This window comes from Suncus etruscus, chromosome 12, assembly GCF_024139225.1.
Source record: "Suncus etruscus isolate mSunEtr1 chromosome 12, mSunEtr1.pri.cur, whole genome shotgun sequence".
NCBI classification, from domain to species: domain Eukaryota; kingdom Metazoa; phylum Chordata; class Mammalia; order Eulipotyphla; family Soricidae; genus Suncus; species Suncus etruscus.
Genome location: NC_064859.1, coordinates 53,368,408 through 53,384,362, shown reverse-complemented (window position 1 = coordinate 53,384,362; position 15,955 = coordinate 53,368,408). Strand labels below are relative to the sequence as shown.

Sequence of the window (15,955 nt, the reverse complement as noted above, 5' to 3'; positions counted from 1 at the left end):
TAAGTATTCTGCTGTTACTTGTCACTAATGGATTCTGTTCTGAAAAATGTAAAATTATTTAAGTCATCTCATAAAATTCTGTTAGACAGTGAAATCCTAAAAATATTATCTGCAAAAATGAGATCACACACATCCACTGAAACCACAAAGAATTTATTGGCCTTTGATGGCTGTAGCAACATAAAAACAAATACATTTTATGTTATTTCTGCTCTGAAATAAGCAAATTTATTGTCTTCATTCATTCCAAACATAATAACTGAGCACCAATGATGTTTCAGGACCTATCTTATATTCTGAGAATATGAAGACGAATAAAGGGAATGGATCCTTCCCTCTAGGAGTTCACAATGCACTGTTGGAGTATAAGTTCACAAAGAGAGTGTTATGGTAAAGTCCATAAAGCTATAAGGAGTGAGTCTGACAAGCAACTGCTGAATGTAGGGCATCAGAGAAGACTTCTGGGGCGGAAGGGGATTCAAACCGGATGAAAAACAAATTTGACAATATGAAGAAGAATTGGACAATATTCCAACTCAAAGGCAGCATGGAAGCTCAAGGATCCCTAGGGACCTTATTAAGTAGGTCTGACCAAAGTATAGGCTGTAGTACAGATAAGGGCTGTGACTAACAGAATTCAGACATTCTGGGGTGCTAAGCTGAGGACAGCCAATGTAGAGGAGAAAAGAAAGAACATTTCATTTGGGGCATGCCTGGTGTGGTGTTCTGTAGAGTGTCCTGGAGGGAATACAGGATAAACAAGAAGTAGAAGATTCATCATTTGAACATGCCAACTGGTTTTTTTCCAAGAAAGCTGGTGGCACCTAAGTCTTTGATGTGGGGACATTGAAGAAATATCAATATTCCTGTGAAACTTCTGAGAAAGTAATAGTCTTAAAGAAAACCCGGTGTCCCTAGAACATTTACAGAATTTTGTCCCATTTGCAGGGGTTTAGAAGTGATCACTCTGATAATAAAGGGTGGATAGGGATGAAGGTGCTAGCATTTTTGGAGAGAGAAAAACTCTGAGGCCTGGTGGGATCACTTGACTTCTAAGTCTTAGCTAGGACTTTGGGGTTAAAACATTGAGCCAGAACATAAGTAGTGACAACCCAAAATTAAAAACTCTTCTCCAGAATCTGCTGGAAGATTGGTGAGAAGTTGGGTTCCAGAAGACATCAAAACAATAGGACAATCAGTCCTATCTGATCCTCAAGACTCTTGCTCTTGAGTGAAAACAAAATTACTGTGATAGGACATGAGGGAAAATTAGTCACATCTCCATAGTAATCCCAACCCAAGGGTGCAGAATTCATAGTAGAGATTACTTTAGAGGATAAGACCAGAGGCCAAAGAGCATATACAGGATACAAAATTAAGCACTAGACGTCATAATTATCTATTACTAAAGATAGAGATTTACTTGGGACCCATAATGAAGTCCAAACTCAGAAAGACCACCAGACAAAATAATATTTTTTTAAAAACCCAAAACTAGTTCATTTGGACTTATGCCCATTAGATATATGTGTTTCTAAGTTTCTCTTGTCTACATCTCAATAAGACTTCTTCAATCCTATATGACCAGACAAATCTCAGATATTATATCACATGGTTTATGAGGTCAGGATGGGACAGACAGTTTCTCTCTGTGTTCTAGAAGTATTTTCAGAATCATACTCAGAAGATTGAGCTAGTTTGACATACTCAGAAACTGAGGCTTCAAGTGTTTGGGCAAAGCCCTACCTTTTTGGGCAGATAAACTTTTGGAGAGGTTTCATTCTCTGAGTAGAACCTACATGATCCCAACAGTAGCTCCACTTTAACCTGAGGAGGCTGAGCTATTATTCCAGGCCATTCTGAGACCAAAGCCCCAAGAACATCAGCACTTCACAAAAGGTGAGTAAGTGGCTACCTAAACCTCATAGCACCTGATTGATCTTTTCCTCCATGACAACCCCTGCCACCATACACACACCAGACACATACTTGCCTCTGCACCCAGCTCTGCATATAATTTAGCAGCACATTTATCATCAAACTGGGCTTTAATTCTTCACATTGTGCCACCCCACTTATGTCTATAGTTTCTTTATCCCTAGGGCTTGAACCCAATAAATATTTGTAAGATAAGTTGGGCTGGTCTTGAGCAGAGTTCAGTTGAATTGAAGTGAGTTAAAATAAACTGAAATGACACAGAGCTGTAGACTCTCACTGCAATAAGGTTGAGGGTTACCATGATGTCCTCATCAAGCAACCCAATACCTCCAGAATAGTTCCCCTGTTTCCCAGCCATGCAGCCTCTCCCCCATCAGGCAGGTCCTTATTGCTTCTTATGGAACAAGGCTGGGGCTGGTTCGTTGTTGGGCTCAGCCATGACCTGCATGGGCTGGTTGTTTAGGGCGGCTTCACGCATCTTGTGGTACATGAACTCATTCTGGCGGAACATGCGCAGTTCCATCTCCGTCTGCATCCTCATGGCCTGTGAGATACAAATGAAGGGTAGTGACAAGCCCCAGGGACATGCTGGTCTCTGACCCACCTTGACCCTTAGGGAAAGGACAATATGAGTAAATGATCCTTAATCACTGAAATTTAACTTCTCAAACCTCCAGAGACCAGGCACACACAGATATACTTTCTGTGTATCTCTCTCTCTCTAGCTCTCTGGCTCTGTCTCTCTCTGTCTCTCTGTCTCTCTCTGTCTTTCTGTCTCTCTGTCTCTCTCTTTAAATCATCATCCCCAGTAGGTTTGGTTGTCAGTAAAGATACAGACACTTGAGAGAAAAGTTTGGATTGTTCTCAGAGAAGAAAGCTTGTTCTTGCTCTCAGGAATTGCCAACTAGGAATTAGGAAAACACAGGCGAATAAAACCTCTTCCATGTGTCTACCCAAGAATAATTTAACAAGGGGTGGTATCATTTAGGGCCTGAGAATACAAAAAACACACTGCTTTAGATTTTAGCTTAATCACTACACATAAATCATGTTCAGCTTTCATTCTTAGAGCTCAGACCAAGTAGGGCAGGCCAGTCTCAAGATGCTACTTGCCTCTAGGTCCTTGGTGATTGGGTGGGAAGGTCCATGTGTAACCAAGAGAATAGAATAGGCTTTGCAGATCATCCCATGCCCTGCCTCAATGTTCCCAGCATGCCAGTTGGTCAATCCTGCCCGCATCACCGCCATGCCTAATTGGGCATTATTAGGGTGGTAGAGTTTCCTGTGGGGACAAAGAAAATAAATGTATCATAATTTTAACCTTCTTCTATCTGTGTAGCACTTAACAACATATAACTTGTCTTCAATGAAAAAATTCATCTCCTCCAGGAAATGAGAGAGGCAGCTGTACTGGAGGGCTGAGGTGCAGGGAGAGGGGATGAGTGTTCAAACACCCCCGTAATGTGACTATAAGGGTTGAGACTTTGGACTGGAATGAGCTCTGTCTTTAGAGTGAAAAGATCAGGAACTGTTTTCTGAACTTGAAGACTGGAAGTTGAAAGCTTGCAGAAGCACCCCAGTTCTCTGCCTGGCAAGGAACAGGATGTTGGGGAGATTAGGGTGAATGTCCTAATTGGGGAAGAACTGCAATTTTACTATCTAGTCACCTCAAAAAGGTCTTTCTTCCAGCACTTTATGTAGTGTACCCCCACTTGATTTGAGAGTAACAACCTCACCAAAAAATTAACCTCATGCTCATGTGCTCCTTTGATCAGAACTTCAGATCCATGTGAATAGATAAGGCAAGAAATTATATTGTCTTGGGCAAAGCCAAGGAACTTCATTTCACTTTTTTATTTCAAAAAAAAATTTTAATAAAAGAGACTAAAGCTCACAGAATTACCTGGGTTGATTACTATGAAAAATTTTTCCTTAGCACTTAAAATCAAGGTGAACTTTGCCTTAAGGAAATCAAAAGCAGAAGATGCTTCCAATATAATAGATGATTTGGAAAAGTTCAGAAATAACAAACAGGTTTCATCTTGGGTATTAGGCCAAAAGACAATACTGCTCTAGACACCAAAGTAAAATGGTACAGGTAGAAAGAGAACCACACTGGGTGATGGATGTTTCCTTTGAACACAGGAGCATGATGGCAGCAGTATAGCTACCTATAGGCCATCATTGAAGTACACATGTTTGCAGAAGATTCTGAGAGCCAGGGTCTCTACCTACATATAACCATCCACCATCCTTTTGGCGTAGAAGGAGGCCTCCTCAAAGGCTTGGAGGTAGGAGAGGACCTCAGAAACAATGCTCAGCATCCGTAGCATGTAGAGGTTGGTGTCAGCAAACACTGGCTCCTGCTTCTCCAGGCACTCCCGGCACAGTTTCACAACCTAGAGGAGTCACAGCACCGTTACCATGGCAGCAGAACACCTACTTACTCACAAGAAAAGCTTCACATAGACATTGGGCAATCATGATCTGACAGAAGGAACTTGCTGGCAGAGGTGAGAAAGCTCCCGTCGTGGTTTCAATAGTAAAATAGTCCCCTTTAAGGAGACCATGTGGGGATAGGAAGGGTAATCAACAGAGGGAGCTACCATTGCCATAACAAGGAGTTTTTATGTAAGTCAGTAGGTGGCAGAACTTATGACAGTTATCTACATAAAATTATGCTGAGTGAAATAAGTCAGAGAGAGAGAGAGAGAGAGAGAGAGAGAAAAATGCAGAATGGTCTCACTCATCTATGGGTTTTAAGAAAAATGAAAGACATTCTTGCAATAATAATTTTCAGACACAAAAGAGAAAAGAGCTGGAAGTTACAGCTCACCTCAGGAAGCTCACCACAAAGAGTGATAAGTTTAGTTAGAGAAATAACTACATTTTGAACTGTCCTAATAATGAGAATGTATGAGGGAAATGGAAAGCCTGTCTAGAGTACAGGCGGGGATTGGGTGGGGAAGAGGGAGATTTGGGACATTGGTGATAGGAATGTTGCACTGGTGATGGGTGTTCTTTACATGACTGAAACCCAAACACAATCATTATGTAATCAAAGTGTTTAAATAAAATATAAAAAATAAAATAAAAAATATATGTGACCATGTAAGGATATATAAGTATGGGTATATACCTTAGCCACTATTCCCTTCTCAAGCCTGGTTGTACTGAGCAAAATCTTGGTGTTTTTTTTTTTTTTTTTTTTGGTTTTTGGTTTTTGGTTTTTGGGTCACACCCAGTGGTGCTCAGAGGTTACTCCTGGCTCTGCGCTCAGAAATTGCTACTGGCAGGCACTGGAGACCATATGGGATGCCGGGATTCAAACCACCATTCATCCTCGATCGGCTACTTGCAAGGCAAATGCCATACTGCTGTGCTATCTCTCCGGCCCCTGTGCAAGATCTTCTAAGAGACTTGAATGTCTGAATCCTCTCTTAGACCAATTAAAACCAAAGATCTAAAGGAAACATCCTGACACTTAGAGTTTGCATATATTCCCTTGGGAAGTCTTTATGAATATTGATATTGGATAAACATACTAGGAGATTATAAGATGGATAGGTAGAGACAGAGGCTCCAGGGGAGCTGGAAAACCCACAAATACCCCACATATACCTCCTCTCACCTCGCTCTTCTCTCTCTCTTACTCTATCCCTCTCTCTCTCACACACATACATACATACATACATACATACATACATACATACATACATACATACATATATATATACATACATAAAATGCAAAGGCCTGACCTCAATAGATTTGGAAATAGCTTTTTCTGAATTGACTCATGTGTAGGCATATGCTTAGGTGAAACTCTACAAAGTTCTACGGTCTCTAATTATTCAACTTCTTTCCTTATTGTTCTCATAAAAGAAATATCATAAAATTATTTTTGTTTCAAATGAATGGAAATAAATTTTCTCTATGATTCTCTCTCAGAAGCAAATGAATGAGGAGTGGCACAGGTGGCTGGCAATGAAACCACCAGTAAGCTCTCTTAAATCCACCCTAGCAAGTTTTAATGGAGAAGAGAACTGAAGAAATGAGAAATAAGAGGGATGGAAGCAATGGAGCTTAGATTGATTTAGTTTCCACTTAGTACTTATATCATAGATTGTTTCCATATCATGCAATAATGTGAGGTTATGTAACTCTCTTTTTCTAGCCTCATAGAGTCCTGGGAGGCAAGAATCATAATATGTGTTGATCACTGCAGTTAGACTCAAAACCATGCAATGAGTGAGGGAGGAAAGGAGAATGAAAGAAAGGGAATAGCAGTTAGAGACAAAGAGAAACTCATCCCACCCATAAATAGGCTCAAGAGGCATTCAATCTCAACTACAACCATGAACTGCTTGAAGATCTTGACTGAAAAAAAGTACTGATTCATGCTCTGTGACAGACTGGATGAGTCACATGTTGGTATATGAGATACAAAAATATGTATTTCAAACAATCTCAGGTGAAATGATGCAAGCGCTGTGAAGGTCAGTGTTTGGCAGTGGGCTCAATTTTAGCTAAAACTTCTAGAATCCAGTTGTCTATGTACTGGGCCACAGAGAGTTCAATAGATTGAGTTTAAGCAGGAGATCCCTGGTTTGATCCCTGACTCTGCTGGAAACAACACCCAAGCACAGAGGAGGGAGCAGCCCAAAACCTCAACAACAACAACAACAAAATAGAAGTCTAGATATCTGGGTCCCATCCTAAGATATGCAAGTGAAATTGGGATCTGAACATAAGACTTTTCCCAATGATTTTTGTATTTAGACAGATAAAAACATTTGGTGCATCAAGAGCCAGGGCTAAACATTTAGTTAATAGAGACTGAATATTGTATCCAGAACATGCATTCAGTTCTGAGTGCATACTTTGCATACAGGTAAATCCAAGCAACACATGGACCCTTGACACTGCCAGGAGCACCACTGGATATGCTACTATCCCCTTCCATTGACCACCACCCACTCTATCAAAAGAAGTATATAGGGAAAAGCAAGATGCCTACTCTAGAACATTCCATGTTGGTATCAATTTCTCCATCTCTGAAATCAACCTGATGTATTCAACAGGCCACTGGGACATGTCAGGCTTTTAGTGCTCTCCTCATATTCACTTGAAGTGGGTTGAATTCTCACTTTAAACTCACCACTAAGAAATGCTAAAGGTTTAAAGGGAATAAAACTCATGATCTTACCCAAAGGATATTTCCAGAAAAATGAAGCCTGCCTCTTAATAGACACCATATTTTTACCTCTTTTATCTCCCTCCTACCCACACAGACCCCCCTATAAAAATTAAATCCTACCTCATGGTACAAGCCCTCAGAGCGAGCTTTGTCAATTTTTTCTAGTGTGTCCTTGGAGAATTGTGTCATCTCCTTCACCACATCCTGAGAGGGCTAGGTAGAAGAAACAACAATGAGTGATATTCCTCACAAGATGGCCATTTCATCTTGGAACAGGTGCTGTATTTGAAATTCAAAGCAGTGCAATATTAATGCTTTACTCAACAACCCTGTAACTTTCCAGCTCCCTTATTATGCTTCTGATTCAAGTTACATCTTCCATTGATCAGTCCCCACAGCCAGTCATTCCCACTCTGTGCCTAATCTGACATTGATTCCTGCTGTGTTTTTGCTGGCATTATGGAGTCTCTTTCCATCCACCAAATGAGTTGTTACTTTCCCTTTTTACATCAACTCAACCACATAATCTACACATGTGCTTTTTGCATTTTTCACTTCACCAAAGACAATTAAATACTGGCTGACACAGAACTGAAAGCAGAGGCCGAGGGCTTAACCAGAAAAAAAATCATATGTCTAGAATAGCCAAAAGTTGATGGCCTGGAGTGATAGTAGATAGGGTGCTTGCCTTGCATGTGCTTTCCATCCCCAGCATCACATGTGATTTCCTGAGCTCTGCCAAGAGTGATCCCTGAGCATAGAACCAGGAGTAAACCCTGAGCATCAGAGTTGTGGCCCAAAAAGCAAAACCAAAAGAATATACAAGGGTTGGAAGAGAAAAATGAATTCAATGGAAATTTGTGTAATCTGAACATTAGCACTGACACTGAGTGAAGAAGTAGTAGAGTGGGGCACCACTACCTAAAACTAAATTTTGCTTATGACTTTTGCTCAAACAAGAGGCACATTCTGCCCACACGTGGGAAGTAGAAGTTACATTGTGTGCATTTGTCTTAAACACACTTGTGAAAGATAAAGAATGCTCAGTAAGCCTCCCTAAAGTGTTCCTCCCTAAAGTGAGGTTAAAAATACATCCGTGTGGGCATTGTCCATTTACCCCTGAACCAGGGATGCCATCTACAAAACAACCACGGTTGTGTACTATATCACCTGAAAATAATCCTCTACCAGGGAAGACCCTACCACTGCTCTGGCATAGACCTATTCAACAGAGACTTCCCTTTAACACCCAGAGGACTTAACAACAACAACCACGACCTGATTTCAGGACTGAACTCTCTGCATCACCCTCTACTTGTGAGTAAAACTAAAGGATGCTCTGCATCATCCTGACTTTTATATAGGATATGGACATATTCCAAGATCCTTGGCTACAGAAACTTGACACCAACAACAGTGACTGTGTGAAAAATAAAAGTGTATTGGCACTACAATGACTTGGGTTGGACAACCTAATAGGCCTGGAGCCTAGAGTTGGCCTTCAAACTTCAGGGGTAAGGTCTCCTTGTATTTAGGCCAAGGCTTTTCCTTTCCATGTCCCCTATATTTTGCTGGGCCTATGTAAACAATTTCCATACTGACACCATCTTTGCTCTGCTCCTTTGACTCATCCTTAATGAAATAATGTATTATGATCAATTGTGTCAACAATACTATAGCCTTTGATGTTAAAGGAGTTACATAAATTTTGTGGCTTTGGATTGCTTTGTGTACTACTAAGAAATGTTATAATGTACTACATTCTGGGGGCTTGAGGGACAAAGTAAATGTGCATGTATTTTGTTTTATTTTTCTTAATGTTTTTTTGGCTAAAAATTCAAAATTAATGTGTCAGCAAGAGGATTTCTTTGAGAATTCTGTTTATGGGTGATTGCCTTCCCACTGTAACTTCATCTTGTCCTTTCTTTGCATCTTTGGCTTCAATAAAATTAAAAAGAATAAAAAAAATACACCCATGTATTTCCAGACTGACTTTTTGGCAACTACAAAGACCCACCTGTCAGGGTTCTTGCCACCCAGAATATAGCAGTCCCAGGAAGGAATGGTGATAATGATGATGATTATGATAATAATAATAATAATAATAATAGGGGCTGGAGAGATAGCATAGAGGTAAGGCATTTGCCTTTCATGCAGAAGGTCAGTGGTTCAAATCTGGGCATCCCATATGGTCCCTGAGCCTGCCAGGAGCAATTTCTGAGCATAGAGCCAGGAGGAACCCTGAGCACTGCCAGGTGTGACCCCCCCCAAAATAATAATAATAATAATAATAATAATAATAATAACTAACTGCAGGAACCTTTAGTTCTAGACTCCATAGATATTGATCCATCTGGTCCTTCTTTAGCACACCATTCCATTCAAGGAAACAGAACAGGCGAGTCAATATTTGCTTCAGTTTTTGGCCCTGCTTAGATAATTACAGATATAATTAAAGCTTAACAAATTTAGGCTTTTTGCTTTAATCAGTTCCTTTGACATTGGCTGCTCAGATTCCCCTCCCAGCTCAGTGAGCCTTCCACTGCCCAGTTGTCTCATTGAGACAGCAGCTACTTGGGAGTCAAGCATATCAACCAATCTAAACATATCCACATTGCCCATTTCTATAGAACTAGGCTGTTTGTGATAATCAGACAATAAGTCTTATTGTGCATTTGTTCTAGATCTATAAAATTATCAGAATGATTTAATATGGAAAGGGCCAAGTAAAGGATCCAAAATTTATCAAGTGATGACCCTACATACTATTGTGCTACTCCTTTTAGTATATAGTTATGGTTGACCCCTTACAACCCCATATAGCAGGCATCATCCTTCCTATTTTGCAGCAGAGAAAATGTGATAACTTCCTCAAACTCAAACACCTATTTGGGGACCTAACTGCAGTGCTCAGTCTACAACTCTATAATCTTCCTGCAAATTAATTACAGGCTGCTCCTCTGGACACCAATGACTATGGTGCGTTGATTAATCATAAAACAACCTTTGCTTGGTTTCTAGGGAAAAGAAGCTACAAATACCCCCATTGGGAGGGTTGCAGGTACCTTGGGGTCATCTTTTACGCCCAGAAAAAGGTCATCCTTCAATCCTTTCTGGCAGTGCTCACATGTGCAGTCAAAGTAGTATTGCTTCTTTAGCTGCTTCTTGCGTTCCTCACTGACATTAAGGAAGTCAATATAAGACACTGTCAGCTCCTCTCCTTCTGAGATCTTGCCTAGAGCCCGTAGCTCAATTCTGGAGCAGGGTAAAAGAAAAAAGAGTCAATACAATCCTATAGAATTTGCTATCAAGTTGGAATTTGTGCTCTTCAAGGGCTCGAAGAGTTGAATTCCAATGACAATAATTTCTACTAGAACTCTGAAAAAACAGCTCCATTATGCATTCCCAAGGGGAGCTATGACCCGAAGAACAGCTTTCTTGATAATTTTGCTTTACTTGGAAAATTCCATTAGAATCAACTCTAATAATGTCTAGTTAAAGGGCTAGTCTTAATTATCAAATCATACATAGTTCTATACCCGCAATTGTTTCTGTACATTTAACTACTGATTGTAAAAAAAAAAAAGGGTAGGAAAGATAATGAGGCCAAAATTCCAAACAAAAGAATACTCACTAGCATTGATGCTTAGGGGTGTTCAAGAGAAAACACACTAGTAACATTCAATTACCAGTCTTCTTGGTCTATTCTGTGTCTAGCTTTTAATATGTCTCACCGTAATCTTTTATCCAATAGTTAATACTTGCATTATGTGAGGAAATATGGGCCTGGTGATCACTGATGATGAATAGACAAAGACAAACTTTCTAACCCACAATTCAGTTCATTTTTTAGTTTACTGTAGATTATGGCTGTTTGATTTAATTTGGTTAGCAAGAATAAATGGTATATCAATTTTCCCTTCCAAGCTAGACCTGACCTCTAATTAACTATAGCTCTACGCACCTTGTCATAAAATATACTCAGAATTTGTTGAGAACAAAAGTCCTCAGAATGAACATCTAAGTAGCCAGTAAATAGAGATAGACTTTGAGCCTTTCAGCCATGCACTCTTCAGCTACAGGACCAAAAGTTACAGAAGTCGTAAGCCCTTCAAGCTGGATCCTAAACTGTGTTTGAGTATTTCCTCAGGACCAGTAGGAAGCCATTATCAGAGGAGTGGCAGATATAGGGAAGAGTGAAAGATACAGGGAGCCCATGACCATTTATTTTACCTCTAATGAGCCTGAACCAAATGCAGTGTAAAAGGATTACAACACCAGAGAAAGGTCCCAGTCAAAGGCAGTTCCCTCTACTATTGTAAATATGAGAATATAAATAGAAATAAAATAGCAATTCATATGGAGTTGGTAAATTTAAGTTCCATTCATGTGTTCATGGAACTTTTTTCTCATTCCAAGTTTGGAAGCAGATGTTTCTGAAGTAATGAGAAGCAAGGAGGTGGGGGAAAGCCCCTGATTCTATCTGTAAACTTCTTAGAATCCTAGTTTCAGGGGACCGATGTCCTTGTTCCATAAATGAGGATGCTGACATGAAAGAATTTCCAAGATCCACTTTGGAGATAAAGTTAAGATTAGGACTCAAACAGCATTCCTGTGTCACCTATATACTAGCCCCTTCTATTGTCTTCCTACTCTTCCAAGACTGCAACACATGGAAATAGCAATGATTTGAAGTAGTTTACTTCAAATAGTAGAACTCATCCATAGCCTTAAATAGCTATGTGAGTGACTCCTAAGTGTTGAAAGTGGGTTCCTTTCACTTGGTCCTGTTAAGATAATTAGGCAATTTTGATCTCACAAATCTCTTTTTTAAATACAGCCCACTAGTGGCATGCAGCTCATCTATGCTTCCTCATTTAGCAGTGGCCAATTGAGTTTGACTTCAGTAAATATGCTTCCGTCACCCTTACAAGATCTCAAAGATTTCAATCGTGTTAGAAATTTTTCATTTGTTCTTTTTTCATTATTTTATGTGTTGCGCCACAACCAGCAATGCTCAGTCAAGGTTTATTCCTGACTCTGCACTCAGCGATCAATCCTGGTGGGACTGAAGAGACCATTTGGGATGCCAGTACTAGAACCCAGATTGGCACATAGAAGGAAAGTAAGCTACCCACTGTACTATCATTCCAGGCTAGTGTTAGAAACTTTTAAAACCAAACAACTTAATACTTCTTTAATATAAGAATGCATATGTGTGCCCCATTTTACCTAAGTTAAAACTGGAAATTAGGAGCTAAATAGTAACTACTACTCCATTCTGAATTTCAGATCTCTTCCATCTCTATCAAACACTGCAAATCTATGTGTCAGTTATGTGAGCCCTAAAAAGACAACTTGTTTAAGTATTTCTGGATCAAGAATAGAGGCCAGGGGCCAGAGCAGTGGCTCAAGCAGTTGGGCATTTGCCTTGCACGCGCTAACCTAGGATGGACCATAGTCCGATCCCCCAGCATCCAATATGGTCCCCCAAGCCAGGAGTGCAGAGCCAGGAGTAACCCCTGAGCGTCACCAGGTGTGGCCCAAAAACCAAAAAAAAAAAAAAAAAGTCAAAGAAATCTAGTACTATTGTCATCTTGGATCCCATTTCCACAGAAGTAGAATTAATCAATCAGGAGATGCACGGCCAAAGTGATAGCACAATGGTAGGGTGTTTGCCTTACACATTGCTGGCCCAGGATGGACCAGCATTCAATCAATCCCCAGCATCCCATATGGTCCCCCAAGCCAGGAGCGACTTCTGAGTGAATAGCCAGGAGTAACCCCTGAGCATCACCGGGTGTGACCCAAGAAACAAACAAAAAATTATCAGGAGATGATGTGAACTGTACAAAGGCACCTACAATGCTCTCAAAATAGACTTGATTCCAGTGAAACCTGACATTCTCTTTTTAATTTAAAAATCATGTCCTGGGTTTTCAAACCCAGCCTGAGAAAAAGACATATTTGGGACTATTTTATTGTCATTGAGAAAAGTCAAAAGAAAGTCTATCCTAAACGTAAATTCATAGTTGAAAAAAGCATTAATAGAGTACTATGAATGCATACTTATCAAAAATGTAAGTCAAGAGAGCTATTTCTGGATAAGAAATTGGGAAATGGAAACCACACAGTCTTTTAGTGGATCAGTTATATTAGAAGGTCAGTCTTCACTCAATTACAGTCAAGGTTCAGAGAGACTACACAGGTTTTGCTAAGATGGTGCAAGTTAGAAAGGATTGTCATGCTTGAGGTTGGACAAGGGGGAGGAGTAAGGGGTGGCAGAAAGAAAGCAAATACATGGCATTTTGGATGGATGATAAACAAAATGATTAATGGATAGGCATTAAAAAGAGTATTCAGCAAATAAGCCTTAGAGGTATAGAAAAATATTATGGACAGAGAGCAACCAAGCATTCTTGGGAAGGGATGACCCAAGTTGACCAGGCAAGTGAGATGGGCCAGAGGAGAAGGGATACTTGAAAGGACTGACCCACCTCATCTGGGTGTGAAACATGGTTTTCACTGCCTCATGACTGAAAGACAAAACAGACACCCAAATGAAAATCATTATCATTGGCTGATCCTGCAGGCTAGTAAGGGAGCCCAACATTCCAGATCATGCAATCAAAGCTTTGACTATCACAGCCACTTCAACCCCAGCACCCTTTCCCTCAGTGGTCAGTGGTCAAGACACAGCCTAGCTTAGTATAAAGTACATTGAATTTGGAATGTAAAGTTCTAGCTTCAAAGATGTTCAACCTTGGAGAAGTTATTTCCCCTTCCTAGGCCTCTGGGTTCTCATCTGTAATCTGGTGATGAGTCTGTATGATATAATGCATTTAAACGTAGATTATTAAGAAAAGAGACATGGCTCAGTCTTATATGTATAAAATCTTGGGCTTGGCATAGAAATAAAAGAGCACATATATACAGACTCCACAAAATTAAAGTATAAAAAACCATATGGGGTTCCATTTTTATCTCACTCACAAGTATCTTGGACAAACAGGCATCTTCTGTTATGATGTCTGTCTTGAAGAGAGTTTGAATTATGTGTGGAGGCTGGTTAGGTCACACAGGTAAGTACATAGTCAGTTAGAATTAGACTTCCATCACCAACCCATTGTTTTTGCACTATGGCAGAAAGCTGGGTGGTGATGTTGCAAAGTCACCTTAATTTACATGACAGCTGAGGAGCCTGGGTAAAATATGACTGCTCAGAATTAGTGCGTGAAAAGCAGCCAGAGATGATCAGACATGATCTTTCAAGTTGCTGTTAAACTAGAGACAAGAAGGCCAAACAAATAACATATCGAGTATGACGTTTGCCCACGTGACTGACCCAGGTTTGATCCTGGGCATTCATACTGTCCCCCAAGCACTATCAGGAATGATCCCTGACCACAGCTAGGTGTTGCTCAAAATCAAAAGGGAGAGAGAGAAACAAGATCACTACCCCTGAGGGGAGTTTATCTAGAAAGACCAGCCCCATCCATATGTGACTAAATTTATCTCTGCCAATTTAGCTAATTCTTGACTATCATTCATTAGGTAAGGGGAGATAAGGCCCAGGATAGTGACCCCTATGAAGGGAAACACAAATAATGAGGGAAAATTATTAGACAAACTCTATCTTGATTGACTCTCATGACTGTTTAAGAATTAGGTGTCAAAAAAGCCCTTGATTCAGAAAATAGGTAAAAAGTCCTTGTTGTATTACTTTTGACTTAAAATTAACAGAACATTTTGAATAAATTTGTTCATGGTTTCAATTTTTTAAAATCCCTGCTCCCTTCCTTTTCTCTCTTAATGATGTTGCAGTAACACTTGTTTGTGGTGATCACTGGGGGTCACTGTCTTGCCCTTGCACACACCTGTTCACTAAGTATGAGCTCCCACTCCTGGTTGTCTCACTTTTTTTAAATTGTGGTGTTCTCTAGGGTCTGTCCTTGAGTTGAAATGCTCACACACAATTCATGATGACAGTGGTCAGAGGGCAAAACTGCTTGAGATGCACTGGGTATGTCCAGCAGCACCAGGGATAGAACTTGCAACCTCAAGCTTAAAAGGCAGGTACTGTAGCCATTAAGTCATCTCCAGTACCCCTAAACCTGCAGATTGATGATGGCACAAAATCAATTTGTGTCTATCAAAAGAGTTCATTTCTAAGAGTAAAGACGTGGTCTTGATAGGTCTCATCTCCATATACCCCCTAGCCAGAACCATGGACAACAGGAAGCTCAAACTGAAAGCTTACTTTTCTCCATCTATGCTTCTATCCTAAGACCTATAGTTGACCTGATCTGGGCCTTCTAGGGGTGAAGAACCAGCATCTTGGGTCTTCATCATCAAGGTTTCTTTGCTGTATTGCTTTGGGTTGGAGTTTGGCCAATGAGAAGTTAGAATTTAGGAGTAAAAAGGCTGAAGTATTACTTTTCTTTTCTCTTTTTTTAAATTAAATAACCATGAGATGCAGAGTTTAAAAATTGTTGATAGTTGAGTTTTAATCAGACATTTCTCTAATACCTATCCCTTCACCGGATTCATTTTCAGTCACCAGTTTCCCCAATTTCTCTCTCATCTTCACTCCAACTTTTTCTTCTCTCTTCCTTTCTTTCTTTTTACATTTTAGGAACCATGGTTTTTAATACTGTTACTGAAGGAGAATCATGCTTATCACTTTACTTTCTTTCAGCACTCAGTTCTTGTCCAGAGTGGTCATTCACAACTATCATTGTCATAGTGGTCTCTTCTCTGTCCTAACTGTACTTCCCATCCCCATTGTTTCTGTTGTCCTTGGGTATTATTTTTTTA

The 15,955-nt window shown here is 40.1% G+C and overlaps 1 protein-coding gene across 1 annotated transcript in view; it reads right to left on the bottom strand.

Annotated features, from left to right (window-relative positions):
• Positions 1–2,323: 2,323 nt before the first annotated feature.
• The window catches only part of SMYD1 (SET and MYND domain containing 1), a 29,893-nt gene continuing 16,261 nt past the window's right edge, over positions 2,324–15,955 (bottom strand). The window contains exons 5-10 of the mRNA XM_049784943.1: positions 13,636–13,674; positions 10,204–10,393; positions 7,259–7,351; positions 4,174–4,337; positions 3,052–3,220; positions 2,324–2,482 (exon numbers count right to left, since the gene is read on the bottom strand). Of these exons, the coding sequence (XP_049640900.1) occupies positions 2,324–2,482; positions 3,052–3,220; positions 4,174–4,337; positions 7,259–7,351; positions 10,204–10,393; positions 13,636–13,674 (814 nt within the window). The remainder of the gene's footprint in view (positions 2,483–3,051; positions 3,221–4,173; positions 4,338–7,258; positions 7,352–10,203; positions 10,394–13,635; positions 13,675–15,955) is intronic.